The sequence below is a fragment of the Equus caballus genome, chromosome 18 (genome assembly GCF_041296265.1).
Source record: "Equus caballus isolate H_3958 breed thoroughbred chromosome 18, TB-T2T, whole genome shotgun sequence".
In the NCBI taxonomy this organism is placed as follows: Eukaryota; Metazoa; Chordata; class Mammalia; order Perissodactyla; family Equidae; genus Equus; species Equus caballus.
In genome coordinates, this window is record NC_091701.1 from 45586468 (window position 1) to 45607166 (window position 20699).

General features: G+C 35.9%; 1 protein-coding gene across 50 annotated transcripts in view; it reads right to left on the reverse strand.

Annotated features, from left to right (window-relative positions):
- Positions 1 to 5508: 5508 nt before the first annotated feature.
- Positions 5509 to 20699, reverse strand: part of COBLL1 (cordon-bleu WH2 repeat protein like 1) — a 149152-nt gene continuing 133961 nt past the window's right edge. For 28 of the 50 annotated variants that reach the window (XM_070241964.1, XM_070241920.1, XM_070241962.1 and 25 more), the window contains 4 exons: positions 20054 to 20148; positions 14596 to 16163; positions 12342 to 12518; positions 5509 to 6789 (listed from right to left, as the gene is read on the reverse strand). In XM_070241964.1, the coding sequence (XP_070098065.1) occupies positions 6703 to 6789; positions 12342 to 12518; positions 14596 to 16163; positions 20054 to 20148 (1927 nt within the window). In that variant the 3' untranslated portion in view covers positions 5509 to 6702. The remainder of the gene's footprint in view (positions 6790 to 12341; positions 12519 to 14595; positions 16164 to 20053; positions 20149 to 20699) is intronic. The other 22 variants (XM_070241969.1, XM_070241921.1, XM_070241968.1 and 19 more) reach the window with 1 other exon arrangement.

A 20699-nucleotide genomic window follows, 5' to 3' on the forward strand; every position in this document is an offset into this window, starting at 1 on the left:
CCGACATGTGTATAGTGCAGCTGGTTGCAATAATAGGAATGTCTCAATAATTTATTTCCCAACTTTATTATGAATAATTCCAAACATGCAGGAAAGTTAAAAATCATGTATAATTATAACCACATACGTCCCACCTAGATTTAACAATTGTTATAACAATTATCATAATAATAATGCTGAAGTTAATGAGGATATTAGCAGAATTTGTTAAGTATATTATTTCCTGATGATTTGAAGTTATCTAAAACCCACCAACAGAAGTCATCCAAAGGGTTTCTTCACTGTGAACTATTCAATGAACTTTTCCACACTCATTACATGAGGGTTACTCTGATGGTGAACTATCAAGGAGAACAAAGGTTGAACTACTCTTTTCCATAATGCCACTTCTTGCTCTCTTGACTTAGCTGAGCCTGGGCCTGCTCGCTTCTCTCTTTTCTCCACATGATGGATGCTCCTTTTTGCTTCTGTTTACTCCTTCAAGATTTTCAATGAAATAGTAGAGTTGCCAGATTTAGCAAAGAAAAATACAAGATGCCCAGTTAAATGTGAAGTTCAGAAAAACAATTTTTTCGTATAAATATGTCTCAAATATTGCATGGGACATACTTATGTTACTGTCCCAGATTCGTTTTTGCCCGCCACCTGGAAAGCCAAACACTGAGATGATGAGATTGCAGCAGAGAGAGGGTTTTAATCACAAGGCAGCCATGTGAGGAAGCAAGAGGAGTCTCAAGTCTGCTTCCCCAAAAATGGGGACTCAGGGATATTTATGGGGTATGAGGGAGGTGGTCTGAAATGTGGAGACAGGTGGTTGGGGGTGAGGAGAAGTGAGGTAACTGATGATCTGTACAAGTGTAGTCAGACTCCACGCCTCTTCATAGGATGCATGTCCACAAAATGGTGGCGTTGGCATGATCTGAGGGTGGAGTTTTTAGCTTCTTGATGCCAAAAGGTCGCTTATTGGGCATCTTCGTGGCCCCAGTGGATGGGTTGGTGGTCTCAACTGGCCTGAAGTGGACAAAGGGTTCTAATTCCTGAAAAAACCTCTCACACACCCATTACCATGGTGACCCAGGCTCCAGGGAGATGTTATCTATAGGAAACCAGTGGGAGTCAGATAGCATATTGCCTAAACAGCATAGTTAACAATTGGTGGGTTAAACAGCTAAAAGCTACAATCAGTAATTGCAAAAAGAAAAAAAACCTTTAGTTCCTACCGACTTAATCATCAATGGCTGTTTGCTGGTTTCACTTATACTAAAAAGTAATTCATTGTTTATCTGAAATTCAAATTTAACTGGGCATCCTGTATTCTGTCTGGCAATTCTATGAAATGGACAAATCCAAAGAGCTTCCAAGGAGGCTGTGGACCTCTTTGATAGTTGGGCTCTCATGCTACCAGGTCTGAAGTTAATATGAGACAGAAGGATAGAGAAAGGGAGAGAAAATATTTCTGTACTACAAATAATAAAGGGCTGACTAAGTTAGAATTGTTTTGAAATAGTTGGGAGCTAGACAGTGAGCCTGAGGTGTGTATTTGTTGGATTTAGTAAATAGTCTGTGGGACTCTGTGGGACAAAGGGTGTGTGGACCTGAACAAATTGAGTAAATTTTTGATTAGGGGTCGAGTCATATGTGAAAGAGTTTAAGGGAGCATATGGCATCTATTGCCACATTCATGCTGTGGAACAACCAGCCATGAAAGGGAGTAAGCACTCATCGCCCACACATCAGAGTCAGCTATGGGGTGGCTATGTGGCCCTGCTGGTCTTGGCTGAACTTGCTCACGTCTGGGGGTCTGACTGTAGAATGCTTTAGGCTGGCCTCAGTTGTGAGTTCTCCTCCAGGCACCTCTCAGCCTTTTCTAAGGCCCATTCAGCTAACAGAGATGTCTTTCTCACGGCAACATTTCAGGCACCGGGCGAGCAAGCAAAAACATGCAAGCCTTTGAGGCCTCATCTCAGAACGGGCACAGCATCATTTTCACCTCATTCCATTAGTTACAAAACCTGCTTCTATGGGTGGAGAAATAAGCTGTCTCTTTAGTGAGAAGAAATGCAAAGTCACATGGCAAAAGGCGTGGATGCAGGTGAGGTAAAGAATTGGGGCAATCACCATAATCTACCACAAGGGGTGGGTAGGAACATAAACATGAATTGGGAAGTAAAGAAGTTGCTTGTTTTGAAAACTACAAATTTGTTTGGTATTGTAGCACTTTTTCTTCTCCAAGATGAGTAATTTGCAAGACTTCCAAATGAATTTTTCCAGTTTGTGAAGCAGAAATGCCAACAGTTCTACACAAATTACCAGAATGTTTCACAATTCCTCTCGAAATACCTGCAGAAAAGTTCTTCTGAGGGAGCACATGGTGGCATTTTTCTTGCCATAAACAAAATACATCTATCCATATGAAGAGTGTGAGGTGTTAAAGATGAAAACTTGCAGGAGAGTGGTAACATTTAAGAGAAAAAAAAGACCAACTGAAGATCCAGAATAAGCAGGTTACTATTTTGGTGTCCCTTGAAATCTAGCACCATTTTCCTCATCATTTGCAAAGTCTGGCTATCGGAAAGAGCAGACTGGAAATCAGATTGGGATTCTGACACTTGTCTGGTTGAGTGACCTTTGTAAAGTAGCAGTCTCTTTGTGTACTTTTTTGCTTCCATATGTGGATCAAATAGCATAAAAGTTCTGTGTAAACTCTGAAGAACCAAATAAATGAGCTATTTTTACTTCAAAAATAACCTCAGAAAAAAAGCTTCTGTCCATGGAAATCTTCATTGTGACCTCTAATTGCAAGTTCCCTTTTCTTTCAAGTCATTTATCAAAGTCAATAGACAGTAAAAATGATGTTTGATTCTTAGCTATTTTTGTATTTATTGTATCCACTGGTAGTGGGGAGAAAACGAACTGGCATTAGACAAATAATTGTATTAGTTGGGACTCTTCCAGTTTCCAGTATAGGCAACTTTATGTCTCAGGAAAAAGACTGGTCTCATTCAAGGACTTGGATCAGGTGGCAGAGTGTGGATTCGGTTGCCATGCCTGGTGGCCAAGGCCAGATCTGGCCTTCAAATGGGAGGGAGGGTCACTCTTTAGAAGGATGGCGAGTATATTAAATAAATAATACCTGTTCACTAATAGTAGTATTAAAAATAGGTAGCTTTTTAAAACTAATTATATGCTAGACACTTAAAAAATTCATTTAATCCTTACAACCATTCCCATGAGGTAGGTATATTAATAATTCAATTTTTCAGAGATAAAAAGGAGGTATCTAGAAAATAAGTGATATGCCCAAGATCCCATGACTTGTAAGTGGCAGACTTGTGATTGAACCCAAGTATATTGGCTCTAGCCTGAACTATGTACCACTGCAAGAAACAAACAACAGAAGAATGGGAAACTGAAATATGATAGAGTGGATCTGTCTATGCGCAAAGAAGAGCTCTTCCAGAACACCACTGGTGTAAAAGGCAAGTTGCTAAAGGGTATTAGAGTGTGATTTTTTTTAATGTTAAAAAAAACCCAGTAACAACGACAAAACCTCACAAAACACCAAAGCCCAAAGCAAACCTATAGATATATATTGGATGTAAATAGTACACCTATACAGGGATTCATATCGAACCACTCACAGTGGTTATCTCTGGAGAGGGGACTGAGATGCTGGAGACAGAAAAGAGAGTATTTCATTTTGTACCCTACAATTTATATAGAATCTGGAGAATTTTAAAATATGTATTATGAAGAAATAACCTGATGGGGGAAAAAGGAAAAGCAAAATGCCTAGATGCCAAAAATTAAATATGAAAATCAAACTTTGTTTCTAGACCATTCCTGTATCTTAATTTTGCTATTACTTGAGATACAACTGGTGAAAACTACCTGTCACAAATCTCTTTCCCAATTGACTAGAGAGGGTAGCACACGTTTTTCTCCTGAAATTTTGTGGAGAAGGCAATATTTTTAGAATGTGTGTGTATTAATGGCTCATGTACATATTCCCCTGAGTCCTATGTGATTTTTAAAAAATATTTTAATTATAAACTATTTCAAGTATGCTAAAATCTAGAATAAAACTACTTTGTTTTCAAGTGGCATGAAATAAAATACTACAAACACAATTGATGCATCCTGTAAATCTCCCCAGTCCAATGCTCATTTCTTCATTCCCACCACCAAACCTGTGTATTTTACTTTCTATATACACAGCCATAACAGTATGCTTAATAGTATCATTTTGCATATTTTGTACTATTCATAACTACTATCATAAAACACACATTTTTCCACAATTTGCTTTTCTTGCTCATTATTTTTGAGATGTATCCATGTTTTCATGCATAACTCTGGTTTGTTCATTTTGACAGTTGTACAGAAGTCTGTCAGGTTAATAACTACCAATGTTGAGTGCTGGTGAGGGCTCCTTTCTGCTCTTATACACAAGGCTGCCATGAACACTTTGTATATGTCTCTTCATGCACATTCATAAGTACTTCTTTAAGGTAACATGGTAAGAGATTTTTAATTTTACTAGATATTACAAATTAGATGCCAATGTATTTTCCCACCAACAGCAGAAACACTCCCATTGCTTCACTGTCCTTGACAACTCTTACTATTTTGACACATTTTTGCTAATTTGAGGGTGTGATATGGTACTTCCTTGTGTTTTTACATTGTATTTCCTTGATTATTAGTGAAGAGTATTTTTTCCATATGTTTGTGGCCGTTCAGATTTCCTCCTGTAAGAAATCTTTGTTTTTTCAGTGTGTGCTTATTTCTACTGTTATAGGAATTTTTCATGAGTTATAGGAATATTTACATTTTTATAAATCAACCCTTATATATATTAAAAACATCTTCTTACTTGTGCTTATTTCTCCACTTTTATAGTACTTAATGTACATAAGTTTTAAATTTTAATATAAATTTATCATATCTATTTCTTATGACTTTGTGCCTTAAGCACCTTTGTGTCTTACTTAAATAACTTTTTCCACATTGAGGTCTGAAAGCATGTTGAATATATTTATCTAAGTTTTAAAATATTACTTTCAAAAGGCATCTTTAATCCAATCCAGATATATTTATGGTTTGAGGTAGGGATCCAGTTTTTTTGTTTTTTTTTACCAAGAGGAAAATCAATCATATAAACACCATTTTTCAAAAAGCCAGTCCTTTTCTACTAGTTTATAACGACATAACTGAAGTTTCTATATATAAAGGTCTCTCCAAGTCTGATTCAAAGAAATAGCATCAACAGTTAACACTTAATGTGCACTTGCCCTCTGTCAGGAACTAAACCAAGCATTTTACATGCTTTGCTCATGCATTTTGGAGTTGGAATGCCTCAGCTGAAATGTATACTGGGGAGCTCTGGTAAATGGTAGGCCTTCCTATTACTTGTTTGTTTACTGGCTGATAGAGCTGTGGTCGTCAGGTCAAGTACACAAATATGCTGGTTGACATGAACTGCATTTAAAAAAAAAGCATCCCAAATATATAACTTGCTTTTATTAAACAGGGCAAAAGAATCAACACATTTTCCAAAGAGACAGATATCCCAGTAGCTTTAATGAAAACCAGCTTAACATCAGCTTGTTTGACAAAGCTTTTAGAATAAGTGAGCAATTAAATTCTTAAAGTAGGAATAGAACATCAACAAGCTCTAGACCCCAGAACAACAAATTAGGCATCGTTTTGCTGAACAGTTTTAGCTTTAATGTAAATATATATTATTATTTAGAATATTAGCATCCGAACTACATAATAACTTTATCATTTTATTTTAAGTAAAACCAGGATTTCTGGAACCTCCAAGTAGTCTTTAAAGTTTTCCAATATGGACATAAACTAACCCCTATTCCTCTCTACATATTGAATGTGAAACAGTTGTCACAATATATCAACATTTTCACAGGAAGATTTTTAAGGCTTCTGGCACATAAAATGTGTAATATCTGTGTGACAATAATGTCATAATTATATACAGAAAATATTTAAAATTCTCTTTGTGCAACTTAAGTTCTAAAGATTAAAAAACCAAGTGTTCCACGTTGATAAAATATTAAAATATTATGAGCGTCCTATAAATTTGACACTGATCTTGTGATTACATAAAGAATGTGCAAGATAAGACTTGCACGCTAAGTGATTCATCACTGAAATTAACTGTGGAACTGAATATACTTATTTGATATCATTAGTTTTCTAGATCCTACTTTCAGCACAAAACAGGCTTTAATATAACTTATAAACGTTTCCAATTAAACTGCGACATTGACGCAGCCCACGTCAATCTATGTTTGCCTAGTTATTTATATGACATACAAATATACGTCTATGAATCTTAATTTATCCTTTTGTCTAAGTCACCATTGTAGAGAATGTGTCAATAAGTAAGTGGAATCAACAAAAGGTGACTATTTCTCATTTGAAAAAAATGAAAGTCATTAACACCTTGTCTTAAAGATCTAAAGCAGCATACTCAGCTCTTAAGGCAAAAAAGGCCAAAAATATTATTATAAATTATAAACTCTTGTAATTCTTTCTTTTGGCATTAAAAGCCACAGCACAAATTCTTACACTTTAATAGATAATATATTAGTGTACATCTGAATATACATTTGCCGACATTCTCCATCAGTATGAAGCTGTTCTGTGAAGTGGAGGTGGAGAAGGGCAGGGCAACATTTAATGGGCGTCCTGGGCATCAGAGGACATGGAACGGCTGAGTCCTGACCTCCCGTTCACAGATATTGTATTTGATGGAACAGTCACCTGAGAGAAAGAAACATACTTTGCACCCATCAATTTAAAACAGGACAGCTATCTAATTTTCAATTTTCAACAGTTACCACATTTTAACTTCTGTTTAATTGTAAATGCTAACATTTAGTATTTTTTATTCAATAAATTACAAATAATCGAGAATAAATGTTCATTCTACCATGAAATTAAAAAACGAGCGAGTTGTTATTTCCACAACAAACAAGTTAAGTAATCCATTAACACATCATAGTCTTTACAAAATGACCAAATCAACTCAAAGGACAAGAACACAAACAGACTGCAGGCAAGCTGTTAACGGCATTTTTAGCTACACTAATTCTGGCTTCCCAGAATGCCTTGGAGAATGTAGAAAAATAAAATGAATTCCACATAGCAATGAATTTTACAATTTTTGTACTGATAGTATAAGGAATTGTTTGTTTTTGTTTTCTTTAGTAAATAAACTCCTAAGTTCCAAAATTCTATGGCAAAGTCTCCTCTTTGCAAACTGTAAGTGAAAGAAATACACTAATATAAAAATTTTCTAAATAGCTTGAAATTCCAATATTATTTAGAAGAATATAAAGAAAAATCACCTGGATTCTGAACAGGAAATAGGTATAATATTTAGAAATATTATACATAACATATAAGGACAATATATTAAGAAAAATGGTTTATCTCCAGATTATAATCTGACTAGTTTAGATTCATAATTAAAAACAATCATCTTCTCATAAGTAGGGAAGTGAAGTAAGAAAGGCCACAGATTCTGCCTAGCAACAGAGGAAGTTAGCAAAACAGAAAACAAGATTCGCAAATTTAGTTTGGATTTGGTTTTCTTGTGCTTCATTTCTTGCCTTTTACTAAATGAAGATTGGTCATCTAAACTAAGCAATTTTCTTGACTGTCTTATCAATCTAGGATGGAGTAGAATGGTTGATACCATCCACCTGAAATAAATTCCTAACATTCCTAAGAATTCCAGGGGAAGGAAAACTCATGTGCATCCTGTTTAGCATTCAGGTGGAATTCTTTCCAAGTAAAGCCAACAAACAATAGACAGGTAAGAACTTTTCACTGTGTAATCTGGTCTGAGAAGTCTCTGTATGTAGGAGTTATTTTTGTAATCCTTGCCCAAATTGCAGTTCTCCTAATTCTTTGTAAAGTGAAAGAGAGAAAAGTTGTTTTAAGCATTTTAAAAAACATACCGATGGCTCTAAATTTCTACAAGTAAAAGATGTTCATTGCAGCATCATTCGTAGAATGAAAAACTAGACTCTAGTTAAATGTCCACCAATAAGGAGCAAATAAGCTACAGTTCATTCATATAGTCGAATGTTACGTAGTCTTAAAAAAATAGCACGGATATATATATAATAAGATGGAAAGCTTCAGAGAGAGAGATGTTTATGAATGATTCACAGAGGATTCTATCTTCGTAAAATAGTAGTATGTAGTTTACATACTACAAAAGTGGTCTGGAAGGTTACACTATAATTTATCAAGAGTAGTTAATTTGGGGGGAAAGTGGTATTTTGTTTGATATTTAAAAATTTGTTTACTAAACTTTCAAACATGAGAAGGCATCGTTCGAAGACTCATATAAATTCTGTGAGGTCAGAGAACTTGTCTATTTTAATGCCACTTTATTCTCATGTTTATTTTAGAGCCTGGCACACTGTAGATCAATGAATACTTCTTGAATGGAATATGGTTATTTTTTACAAACATTTATAAAATAAGAAAGTATTGCTAGAATTTTTTGAATAAACATACAATACTTATAATAAAGATCTTTCTTAAAAACAGCGTTTCAGGATTTACTGATAGGAGCATCTACTAGTTGACTGTCCACCCTTTAAGTTGAAAGAATCTTCAGGAATATTCACACAGCTTTCTGATTTCCATCAAGGAGTGTTAACTATGAAACTATCATTTATTTTTGCTTTAAAAATATATGGAAAGAACTGCCAACCTGAAACCCTTAGATAATTCAAATTCAAACCAAGGAAATATGAATAAAAGGCAGACCAATTTAAAAAACAAAACAAACCAGCAAGATTCTGGGTGACTTATTCAGTTTTTTTCTTCCTTCCAGATTTCTATCTAGCCAAAGATAAGTTTTACATTCTGAGGAAACACTTATTATCAAGTACTAAATTATCATTCATTAGTGTATTCGCAGACTTTATTTTTACAAACCTATATTCGACTTGTAATCGTGTAATAATCTTTAGTAACTCAAGCACCGACAAGAACTTTCTTGTCTAGTCGACAATAAAGGATTACTTAATCTGCCTTATTCTCTGAAAAACAATTTGCTGACTCACATATAAATCTTGACATCAAACACGTTTCATAAAATACTGAGGTAGATTTATTAGTGCTTCTGTGAAGACAAGACAAATTTCTGTGACCACATGGGGGTCAAGCAGGGGTAAGGTATGGAAAAAACCTTAAGAAATGTGAAAAAACATAGCATGCTCCTGACTACATTTACACTAGAGCAATCAACTAGATAATTGTTCTAATGTGAACCAACTATTATAATGAAGGTTAATCGCTCGGGTATGAACCAGAGCCATAAGGCAGGTTGGTACCTGGAGTTAAATTGAACATTTGGGTGCCAAAATGTAGGCAAACACAGAGCCAACTTTCTGATGAACAATCTAAACCAACTGTCAAAATCACTGGAGATTTTATTTGGCACTGTAACTGCTGTTCTATAAAAGAAATGTTAGAATTTAAAACAAACCAGGAGAAATGTTCAGTACAGGACAGAAATTTGGGACTTAAGCAAAGATCACAAGAAATGAGAGTCTTCTTGTGTCCATCTTTAACCACTTTTTTCCAATATTTTGAAATACACGTACAGAAAAATGCACTGAACTTAAATAAACAGCCGAATGAAAGGAAACACAAACATGTATATAACCCACCACCCAGGTCCAGAGACAGAGTACCTCCAGCTCCCCACGGATCTTGTCTTTAGTTAAAATTTTGACATTTTCTTCATCATGGATTTTTACATTAATTTGGACATTTAAAAAATACTGCCTTAAGATTTATCTTGATTACCTAGTTTTTTTTGGTTCCCTGTTAAATTGTATGCCTGTCCTGCTCCAATAAGCCCCTAACAACCCCTTTTCTTCCCCTCTGGAAGTAACCACTATCAAGATTTTTATAATTATTTCATCATTTTTAAAAATAATTGCTACCTATGCATGCACACTAAAGAATATAATTTAGTTCTGCATGCTGTCAAACTTTACACCTATATTTTTATATGTCTCTATCTACATTGTTGCATTTAGCTGTATTTTGTCCAATTTATTGCTAAATGATTGTTTATTCTTTGAATATACTATTAATTCTACTATTTTTGAATATTAAGGGTATATTTATTTGGAGCTATTACAAACAATATTCTAGGATATTCTTTTAATATGTGAGTTCTGGTACACAAACACACACCTTTTTAGGATACGTAACTAGAAGTGAAAATGCTGATCATGGAGTGGGGATATTGAGAACTTTACTAGACTAGACCCTGTGTCCATTTTTAGTGGGAAAAAAATGGAAATGTAACAAATTTTCATTAAATAAAATTTAGGAGCTGGCCCTGTATAGACTTATAGACTCAGAACTATCAATAACTTCCTACTGAAAGAGAGAAAATTTAGACTCAATAGAACCTAAAGTAATGAGTTATAAACAGGATACAATTATAGGATCATCAGTTAGGGCCTGTTTTTCTGTGTTGATCCACATCCAGGCTCATTCTGGAAGCAATGAGTTTTATATGTGAAGAGACTGCCAAATCAGGGCCCATAACACACCAAGCATACAGCTGCTTGCCTGTACAATTCTGTTGGCCTAAAAGGCAATTCCAATTTAATGCACTGTTTTCTGCACTTAATTCATTGAAATGATTAATCCAGCCACTGACAGTACAAAGACACTGCTATTAGTTTCTGTGTAGGTACTCGGTTCTTGTGCAGGCCTGATGGACCACTGTTTCTCAGTCCCAGGCTGCAAACACCCAGAAGGCTGAGGCTTATTTTACGCATTTTTGTAGCCCTAGTATCTGGTACAATGCTTGGTCCTTATGTGCTTAAAAAAATGCTTGTCAAATTTATAGACTTGAGAAAAAGCTTTAGATCGGAAATGATTGATTTCAAATTTGTCCTTAATTTACAAGATGAGAAATAGAAAAATTTTTATAAATGAGAATGTGTGATTAACAGGGGCATATTTGCCCACAAAAATATAAATATTGTGACCTGTGAGGTACCAATTTTAATATTTAAAGCTATACCAAATTTTTTTGCTGCCTGGCACATAAATTCAGACTCTACAAATAATCTACAGAATTCAAACCTAATCCCCTGAATTATTCCTTCGTGTTTCCTCCACTCCAGACAGCACGCAATATTTTGCCTTGTCTCCATGTTTGCCCAGATGGGAGCGCCAAGCCCTCCGTGAGGACGGCTGTCACTCATGGCTGCATGGAAACACGCTGCAGAAACTGGCTGGTGTGGGCGAGCCTGGCTGAGGTAGATGCGTCCGGGGGCCTTCCCCTTTCTTTCTGCCTTTGCAGCATTCCTGTTCCTTCGTGGATTTCATTTCTGTTGAGCTCAGTGTTTTACTCAACAAGTCTCTTACTCTTCTCTAAATATAGCTTCTAAAATGATGAGGGAAGGAATTCACAAAATGAAATGCCTAGGGAGTCAGTGGAATAATGAGCACTTTTCTTGTCTTGGGTGTTGAGGAACTGGCAACCAAGACAACTGAGGAGAGAACAAGAGAGACATTTAGGGAGACTACAGGCCCTGGGAAGTCCAAGTGATGACGCCAGGCTTCAGGCTTCCCCACCTCCTCTCTCAGTGGATGCCGGTGACAGAGGGAGGAAACTCAGCTGCAGAGTTCCCTGAAAGAATTGGTGGGTGTTTGCCCCAGAAGCAGCATACCTGGTCTCCTGAAGTTCTGCTTCCCCTCAGTTAAGGAGGAGCCAGGCAGCTCTGGCAGGGGAGGATTAAGACTTGAATTTCTGCATTAGGTCTCATCTAAATTCTCTAGATTTCCCCTACATTTTTTGGTTTAACCTGTAAAACTTCCCCCCACCCACAATCCCACATAGGGTAGTAACTTTGATTGCTGTAGGAGTGATGACTGAAAACTTGCAGGCTCCTATTGCTAGGGCAGTTTTTCTGAAATAGGGAGGGATTTTCTTTCCAAAAGAACCCTTCTTGCTGTGCTAACATAATTTCTTAAAAGTAAGAGACCAGGGCACTCTCTCTATATAGTTACATAATAATGAGCAAAACTCATGTTCTGCACCTGCCCGTGTTGCGGAAAATAGACCTGACACATTTTTAACTCCATGTAAGACTCTGGACTCTCTCAGCTGATACTTCTAAAATGACCCTGACATAAAAAAATAACTTCTGGCATCTTCCCTATTCAGATTTAAATGCCAGAAAACAATTTCCCCTAAGTATTAGTTTGACAATGTTGAAAATAAACCTACTGTCACCCATCTGATAAAGAAAACTTACCCTTTTCAATTTGGCAGCAGCCTCTCCAGAACGGATTGCCGTCAGCAAACTCTGCCGGACCTGTTCTGGGTCAGAGCTTTGGAATGGTAAAGAACTTTGTCTCTTAAGGGTGAATGATGGGCAGTCAGTCAGAGATGGTATTTGGGAATTCTGTTCATTATGTGCAGAGTTATTTTCCTATAAAAATAATGCAAAATATTTATATGAATACCAAGTGAAGAATGGGCCAGTTTTCAAAAATTTTCATTATCAGTTCTTAAAGAATCACCGTTGGCCACACTGCTGTTCGAGGCACAGCTCTGTTTCCTCACTCACTGCATTATGTCTGCTGCCAGGACTCAGTTGGAAGATGAGCACATTAACTTCCCTTCTCTTGAACTCAGGGGGCTAAGGAAGAAAAGTGGTACCTCTCTTTGTTTCATGAACACACGGGTAATTTTAGTGTCCTTGAGTCAAATAATGCTAATTTCTCTAATGGAGTTGCCTAGAAGAGCCAAATTAATAATAGAAATATTCCACAGACTAAAAAATAACCCCTTTTCATAGTTCCAACATATTAGGTTGTGAAATTATTATTTTTGAAGGAAAAAAATGGACAAATATTGGCAATTTCATATTGGTTGAATTTAGCATATCTTCTAATCAAGGAATACTAATTACTATGCTACACATAACAGCTTATTTTGCTACACATAATAGCTTATTTCTGGAAGTCACAGGGACCAAGTGATGGCCATATTTTCTAAAATATGAGGAATTTCCAAATTGAAGAATCAAAAAATTAATTAAACTTCTTAGCAAAGAATATTTAGTAACTGATTTAACTGGCAACTGTTATCAAATAATCTTAAAAATGTCTTTTTCAAAGTGCCAAATATCCTTACAAAAGATGAGCTAAAGAGAGCTCAGGCAATGGCTCAAAAACTGTATTTTCTAAACCAAGCTTCCGTTGTTTAGGAATGGTATTCCATTCCAAGAAAAAACACAGGCTTTGTTCCCAAGTAGAGAATTAATCTCTCTACCATACATCTCTTCCTGACATTATAACAAAGTAATAAACATAAATGTGAAATATATGAAGAAATATTCTACAAGATAAATATTGCTTTAAAATTATGGAAAAATCTTTACTTGGCAATATGGTTAATGTTCTGTTACTCTAGAATGTTTGAAAAAGTAATATAAAATACTTCTGGATCTGTCACACAAATATGAACATATTCTTTAAACACTATCAGAGTAAAAGTACACAAAGCATTTTTTAAAAGTTGCATGTGGATTATCATAATTCATACTGTGAATTTCATCTTCTCCTTTGACCAGACTATCTCAACCTAGGAAATTAGAACATTCAGTCAACTGAACACTAAGTCAACAAATCCCTCTTTTTGTAAATTATTACGGCTACATAGTGGTTAAATGATATTTTGGCCAACATACATATAACTGGAAAAGTTGACATTGAATTAACAAAGTGGGAAATTACAAAAATTACATATTTAAACTCTGGTTTCAATTTAAATTTACATGTAAAAATGTTTGGCAAGCTGAAGTTGAATGTATAGGATAGAAAACGCGTAGCTGAGATATGTTTGGTTATTTTATCTAGTCTTTGACATTGCTTATGTTTCTATGTAGTTGAAACTATTAATCTTGCTATTATGTAGAACTGGAGAAGAAAATCAAGTAAACTAGAACATCCAGAAAAGTTATAAACAAATTGAGATAGCAAAACACAGGAAAATATAGAGTCAGAACTACAAACTAGTACATTATACAAATGTACGAGCAAAGAAAAGTTAAAATATTTGCTAAGGATACAATTATATAATGATGACCTTATAGTAATACCTGATCAAGTTATGTGAATTACAATAATTCTGAGAGTGAATAATCGGATTCTATGTATTACCACTCTTTTTTCTTACAGCAGCTCAATATTAGATTAATATGAATTCAGAAATAAGTAACAGACATACCAACAAGCTTGTTCACCCCCGTTTAAACCATGTTGTATATGATGCCCTTATTAATTTTTTTGTGAGGAGGATAGGCCCTGAGCTAACATCTGTGCCAATCTTCTTCTATTTGATGTGGGATGCTGCCACAGCAGGGCTTGATGAGCCACACTAGGTCCATGCCTGGGATTGGAACCTATGAACCCTGGGCCAGCAAAGCTGAGCACTGGAACTTAACCACTATGCCACCAGGCTGGTCTCCAAGAATCCCTTATTTTTAAAAAGGTAACATTTACCTTATCACTCACACCTAGTTGTGGGATGTCCACAAATTTATCTACAGAAGGAGTCTTCCCTTCCTCTGTGTCAGCTGGAGGTTGGTCCAATGCACCCTCACTGCACGACTCTGTGCGTGATTTGCTGAAAGACTGTGACCGTTTCACTACAGCGAGGGCAAACGGTGAAGGAGCAGAGCTGGAGTAAGGTCGTGGGGCACCAAAAGTTTTCAAAGTCTTCAGATTTAGTGCAGCTAATTGACTCGTGGGAAGAGGAGTAGGTTTCGGAGCTACGGGAGGAGGAGAGGTTTCAGGGGGCTTCTTACTGAGGATGTCATCATCAGTGTTTTTAGTGTGGGGCTGTGGAGAGTGAGCTGTTTTACTTAAGGGAGAAAGAGTTTGCTCTGGAGGAGGTATCATATCTCTTTCCACCTCTTTCTTTATTTGTTCCTTTGGAGTAGGATTAGGGGCAGCATGGATACTCTTGGCAGCTGCAGATGTCACATAGTGACCGGAAACTCTTTTTTGCATCTGCAAGAAAAAAGAACTTGGTTTGGTCTGGGGATTTGAAACCCGAGATTTAAGTTTTGACTCCAAAATGTTGTTTATATCTTCCAAATTCGGTGCAAAAGGAGCTGTGCCAGTGTCTCTTGTCATTCTGGGAGTAAGTTTCAGAGGGTTCGCCGTGGTGCTGTGGGGTGAGCTCTCCATACTGTGCACCTGATGCTCTGTTCTCGGGGCAGGCTTCTGTCTAAGGGCTGCCTGTGGCTCCTTTGAGCTTTCAGAAATAAGATCTTCTGTTTGCATTGCCGTTTCTCTCACATTCTCATGAGGGTGCTTTTTTCCTAAAGTATGTCTGTCCTGATCATCCTTATACCCTATGGTTTCTGATTCCCAATCTTTCAATATTTCCAGGGATTTGGGAGGCACTATTTTATAAGTAGTCATCCCAATTTTGGGTATGTACTCTCTTGTAATTTCATTTGAAGGTTTTGGCTTGGGATTGTAGTCTTGTCTGTAATGTGGATAATTCTTTATATAAGATGCAGTTGAATTTTTATCAATCCCATCGACAGGAGACAAAAGACCATCATTACTTTGTGCACAAATTGGATCTTTGATGGTGAGTTGATCTTCTGAATGTAGAGTTAGAGGGCCCTGACTCCTGAATTCTCTTGAGAGATCTATAGAATCTTGTGGACTTAAAGGTGAGTGTTGAGTTGATTTGTTGTTACTTGAAGTTTGCACGCTTTCATCAACTTTGAAGTCAGACAAATTATGATCTTGGTGATTCCCATCAAAACTGGTACAGGAAGGCGTTGTCTGAATTGCTGCATCTTGCATTTTTGTCTTTTCTGCACTGGGTTGATTCAGTTTTTGATCTGGTACTAATGAAGCAGCTGGATGATTTTCCTTGTAACTTCTAGCACCATCAGTTTTATGTGCCTCATAGTTTGATAGTCTGTCAACTTCCATGTCCACATTGTTATTTTTGGCAACACCTCCTGCATTGATTTCTTTTCTCCACACTCCATTTTTCATATTATCTTCTGTGTTCATTGGAATGACAACTATTTCATTTTCATCTACTGAGAGAAAAAAATGTCATCAAATATATGAAAAAGTAGAAAAATCTCAAGTTTTCAATGCCTGTCTCCCTGAAACTGACACAGTTAGTTTGAATTCTACGGCCAATTTTCAGCTCATTAATTACACAAAAGCAGGTATTGGCATTTAGAGAAAACGACATGGGCTTTGGTATCATAGAGACCTCGGTCTGGAACCCACCTGACTAATTAGTCTCTGTGGCAACAAAAGGTACCTTAACCCCTTTGAACCTCAGTTTGCTCGGATGTAAAAAGGGGAAAATATGTATTATATTTTTTATATCACTTACATAACATGCTTTTAGGATAGGATATTACCCAGAATAAGCACTTCATAGAAGATAGCTATGTTTCTTATAAGATTTAGTATTTCGGTCATTGTTAAGACTGATGAAAGAAATTGACAAATTCAGAAAATGTATTTTGTATTCTTCTGGGTTTTTTTCCATTTTGATTCTCCCTCTGTCTTTTCTATAGCCCCTTGTATTTATATTTCATACCTAACATTAAAACGGAAACAACCCCAGCAAATGTTATCAGTTTGAATAAAGGGAGATAACAGAAACATTATCTTTAAGAATCTCAGATGATTGTCTTGTTAATTAGGTATGCCTGCTAAAGAGCTTTAGAGGACTTTGTTTTTAGTCATAATATGGGTGATTTCAATTACATAAAAACAATCATGTGGGTTTTGATTTTTCTCTGTGGGAAAAGATATCCTTATTCTTCTCCTGTCAGAGGCCAAGTAGAGAAAATGACCCGCCTGTCCCCTGCACTACTTTTCCTCTTCATCCTAATTCAGACCTCCTGAAAATGAAGACCGTCTGCCAGTGTCCAGGTTAACAAAGCAACAGTTGCCAGCCAACAACATGATAACAAAGAATTGGAATGAGGCTTCTGGAAGGAAACACAGGTTTACTGAGTGTGCACCATGTGTCTGGTACTGGGCCAAGTGATGTCTATAATGTGCTCCTCTAGTCAATTGCCCTGAAGAACCATTTCTCCTAAATGACCAACTAGCCCTCATCTTCAAAATCCTTAGCGGCCTCCCCTTTCAGCTGTGTAATTTGCACAGCATGAGCGAAATGCGGGCCTTGGGAGTCAAATTGGGAAAGAAAGTCAAGTATTTCTCTCTAGTTTTATCATCACTCACTTTCACCTATAAGATAAAGATCAAATTCACTGCCTAAAATGTCATGAGCTACTTAAAATAGTTCCTCTGTTAAAAAAGAAAAAAGAAAAATATGCATGCAAAAAAAAAAAGTCATGTTGCCAGGTAAATTTGTATACAAATAATTTTTGAAAATATCTTCATATTTTTAAACCCTGCCTAATTGTACAACCATTTGGTCATAATAGTTATACTTTATATTATGCTGCAAGCTCCCTATATTAAACATATAATTTAAAACAGAATTCATTTTTATTCTTCCCAAATAGAATGCAACTGATTATCAGGATATGTATTGTCTGTATGAGTGACTTCACTCAATGACTAATAATTACCAACTTTTATAACTTATAAAATTAAGGACACATGATTAGGAACCATGGAAGAAGTACATTTCTGCCTGTGTGCTTATTTACTTGGTTTATAAGTATTTTTAATATCTATATGAAAAGTGGTGCTCTTAACACTGCTATGAGTACAAAAGAATATAAGAAATGGTCCTTGGCACCAGGAAATAGCCTAAATGCATTTCCTTCTCTCTTGTTTATTTCTTATTTCACTGAATATAGGTATACCCCAGCTATACAATAGAAATGTTTTTCAAAAGGAAGTAAATCAATGTAAAAATATATTTTAAACTGAATCCCCTGTAACAAACCCTAATTTATTGGTTTTAGAGCTCCAGTTTTCTATTTTTCATATTTTCGGTGGATTACACCTACTTTATCAATGTCTAACTCTGAATGTCTCAACAAAATTTCATGATTATTCCCAACGATTGTCAGGCCTGGAAAGCTAGAATCACTAGTGAATTCATAGCTAATCCATCCTCATACATACCTGATAATGATGTTAACCAAATGTTAATGAATGGTTAGGCCATTTTCCAAGAATGGCCAGTAGAGGGAGAAGGTATATTTTGTACTATCCTGTCCTTTCCCTATTATGACACCAACACCTACAACCTGACGAAAGGATGATTTAGGTAGGTACACAGGGTAGGTAAAAAAGGAAGAGGAAAACAGAATAAGACTACTTTAAGGATAACAGAAACTATTTATTTTAAAGATCACCTAGAGTTGACAAAGGTCATTGCAAATCAAGTGCAAATCAAAATAAATATTATTACAGAAATATACTTGTGACCCTAGCATTAACTTGATGCCAAATCTTAGCAAAAATGATTCAATTTGACTATGCTTTTAAGAAGAAGGAAGCAGCTTTTAATTCATTATTTCTCAATAGAAATGCTATTGCCTTCATAGTATATGTTGTGAAAAACTGAATCAAGAGGAAAAAGAATGGGAAATTATATACTTTTAGGCCTTCTCAGTGTTGTATCTCAAGACAGCATTGACCATGGGAAAAATGAATCAGACACATACATATTCAAATTAACCAACACATACTATATATATAAAATGAGATATACCTGTATATCCACTTCTCTATTTGTTTGTGACACTGAGATAATCCATGTTTTATCTGAATATGAATACATACATTCCTGTTTTCTAAGACTATTAACCTAGTTTTGTATATTAACATACATAAATTAACATAATATTTGTATATTAACATAATAGACCATGAGAATTCATAAGCCACTTCCTTCATATCCCCTTAAAATACCACTGTGCATTCCTTGTATCTTTTAGTATCCATTTTTCTGAAATTCAATCTTAAGTATATATTTTAACAGTATCTCGGTATTCTGCTAGGTGCTTTGAGGAGTTCAAACAAACTGTCAGATAGAATTTCTCTGATCCAAGACTGTTCAGTCTAGTCGAGGAGTCAAGCCCAGAGAACTACAAGGCTTCTAGTAATCAAGTAACAAAATAAGTGAAGTGGCAGGATTTGGATGGTAGTTGAACGGGTGAAGATAGGTGGAAAATTATTTTCCATGCAAAGACAAAAAGGAGCATAGGTCTAATGACAGAACTGAGTGAAATACAGGATGAGAAGGAGAAGAATCTGTTGATTTAGGGGGTGGGGAGTGGGAAATACTGGGTAATAACATTACACAATTAGGTGATTTGAGCCTTAAAAATCAGGCAGATAAGTTTCACCCAAGATATAGCAACTTGGGTATGAAGTACAACAGGTTTGGACTAGGGAGTCAGTAGAAGGAAAAAAAAGAAATATATCACAAGTAGACTCACCGAGTGTACAAGTTTAAGACCCAAGATCTAAGACAGGTAACTTCTAAGATTTAACAATAACAAAAGTAGTACACACGGTAGTTAAAAGCACACTTTGGAGTATATTGCCTGAGTTCAAATCCGAGGTCCACCACTTACTAATTGTGGTACCTCAAGTGAGTTACATAATATCTTTGGGGCTCAATCATCTGTAAGATGGTACTAAAAATAATAATACCCATAAATGAGTTAATATACAAGATGAAATGGGTTAGATATAGAGAGTCACACACTGCATAACGATGGTTCACAGCAATGGACTACATATATGACAGTAGTCCCATAAGATTAGTGCCATACAGCCCAGGTGTCTAGTAAGCTATACCATCTAGCTTTGTGTAAGTACAGTCTATGTTCGCACAACACTGAAATCATCTAATGACATATTTCTTGGAACATATCCCCATCGTTAAGCAACACATGACTAAAGTGTTTAGAATGGTCCTTGGCACATAGTAAGTGCTGTGAAAGTGTCGGCTATTTGTGTTTATAGAACTCACCATTCTCTTGGTTTGGGCCCAATGACTTCAAGTTTCTTACACTGTCAACTACCTTCTCTTCATTGCTTGCATTATATACCATAACGTGTGGTCCCCTGCAAAATACGATATTGTATGTAATATATTGATACTATCCAAACATATACACAAATACACAATGAGAAAACAGGCAGTAATTTCTAAAGACAAATAGACTGAAATAATCTTTTTTTCTGCCAAATACTGGAAATGTAATAGCAAAGAAAAAGAAAAAATACAACAGAGAGGAAATGCTGCTATGAAACATTAGCTTTCATATGGCGGTCTTATTACAGAGAAAGATGCAAGAAACTTGGTAAAATAGACACTTTCCCAAAAACAGTGTCTTTTTGTTATTATCAATTATTTGTCTTTTAAAGAAAAAGGAAAGTAAATGAAACATTTTAGTCCTGCATCTGGCAAAGTCAACTTGTAGCAAGTCAGGATGTGGTTTGACCTCACTGGTTTTTTTTGGTGATAGAAGAGTTTAGTTTGAAGACAATCTCATGCAAATTATAGTAAAACTTTGATGAAGATGGTTTATTTTGCCTAGTTGATTCATCTTTATTCACGGTGTGGCATGTCTAACATAATGTAAGTGTACCGTACTCTATCTTTCAATTCCTAG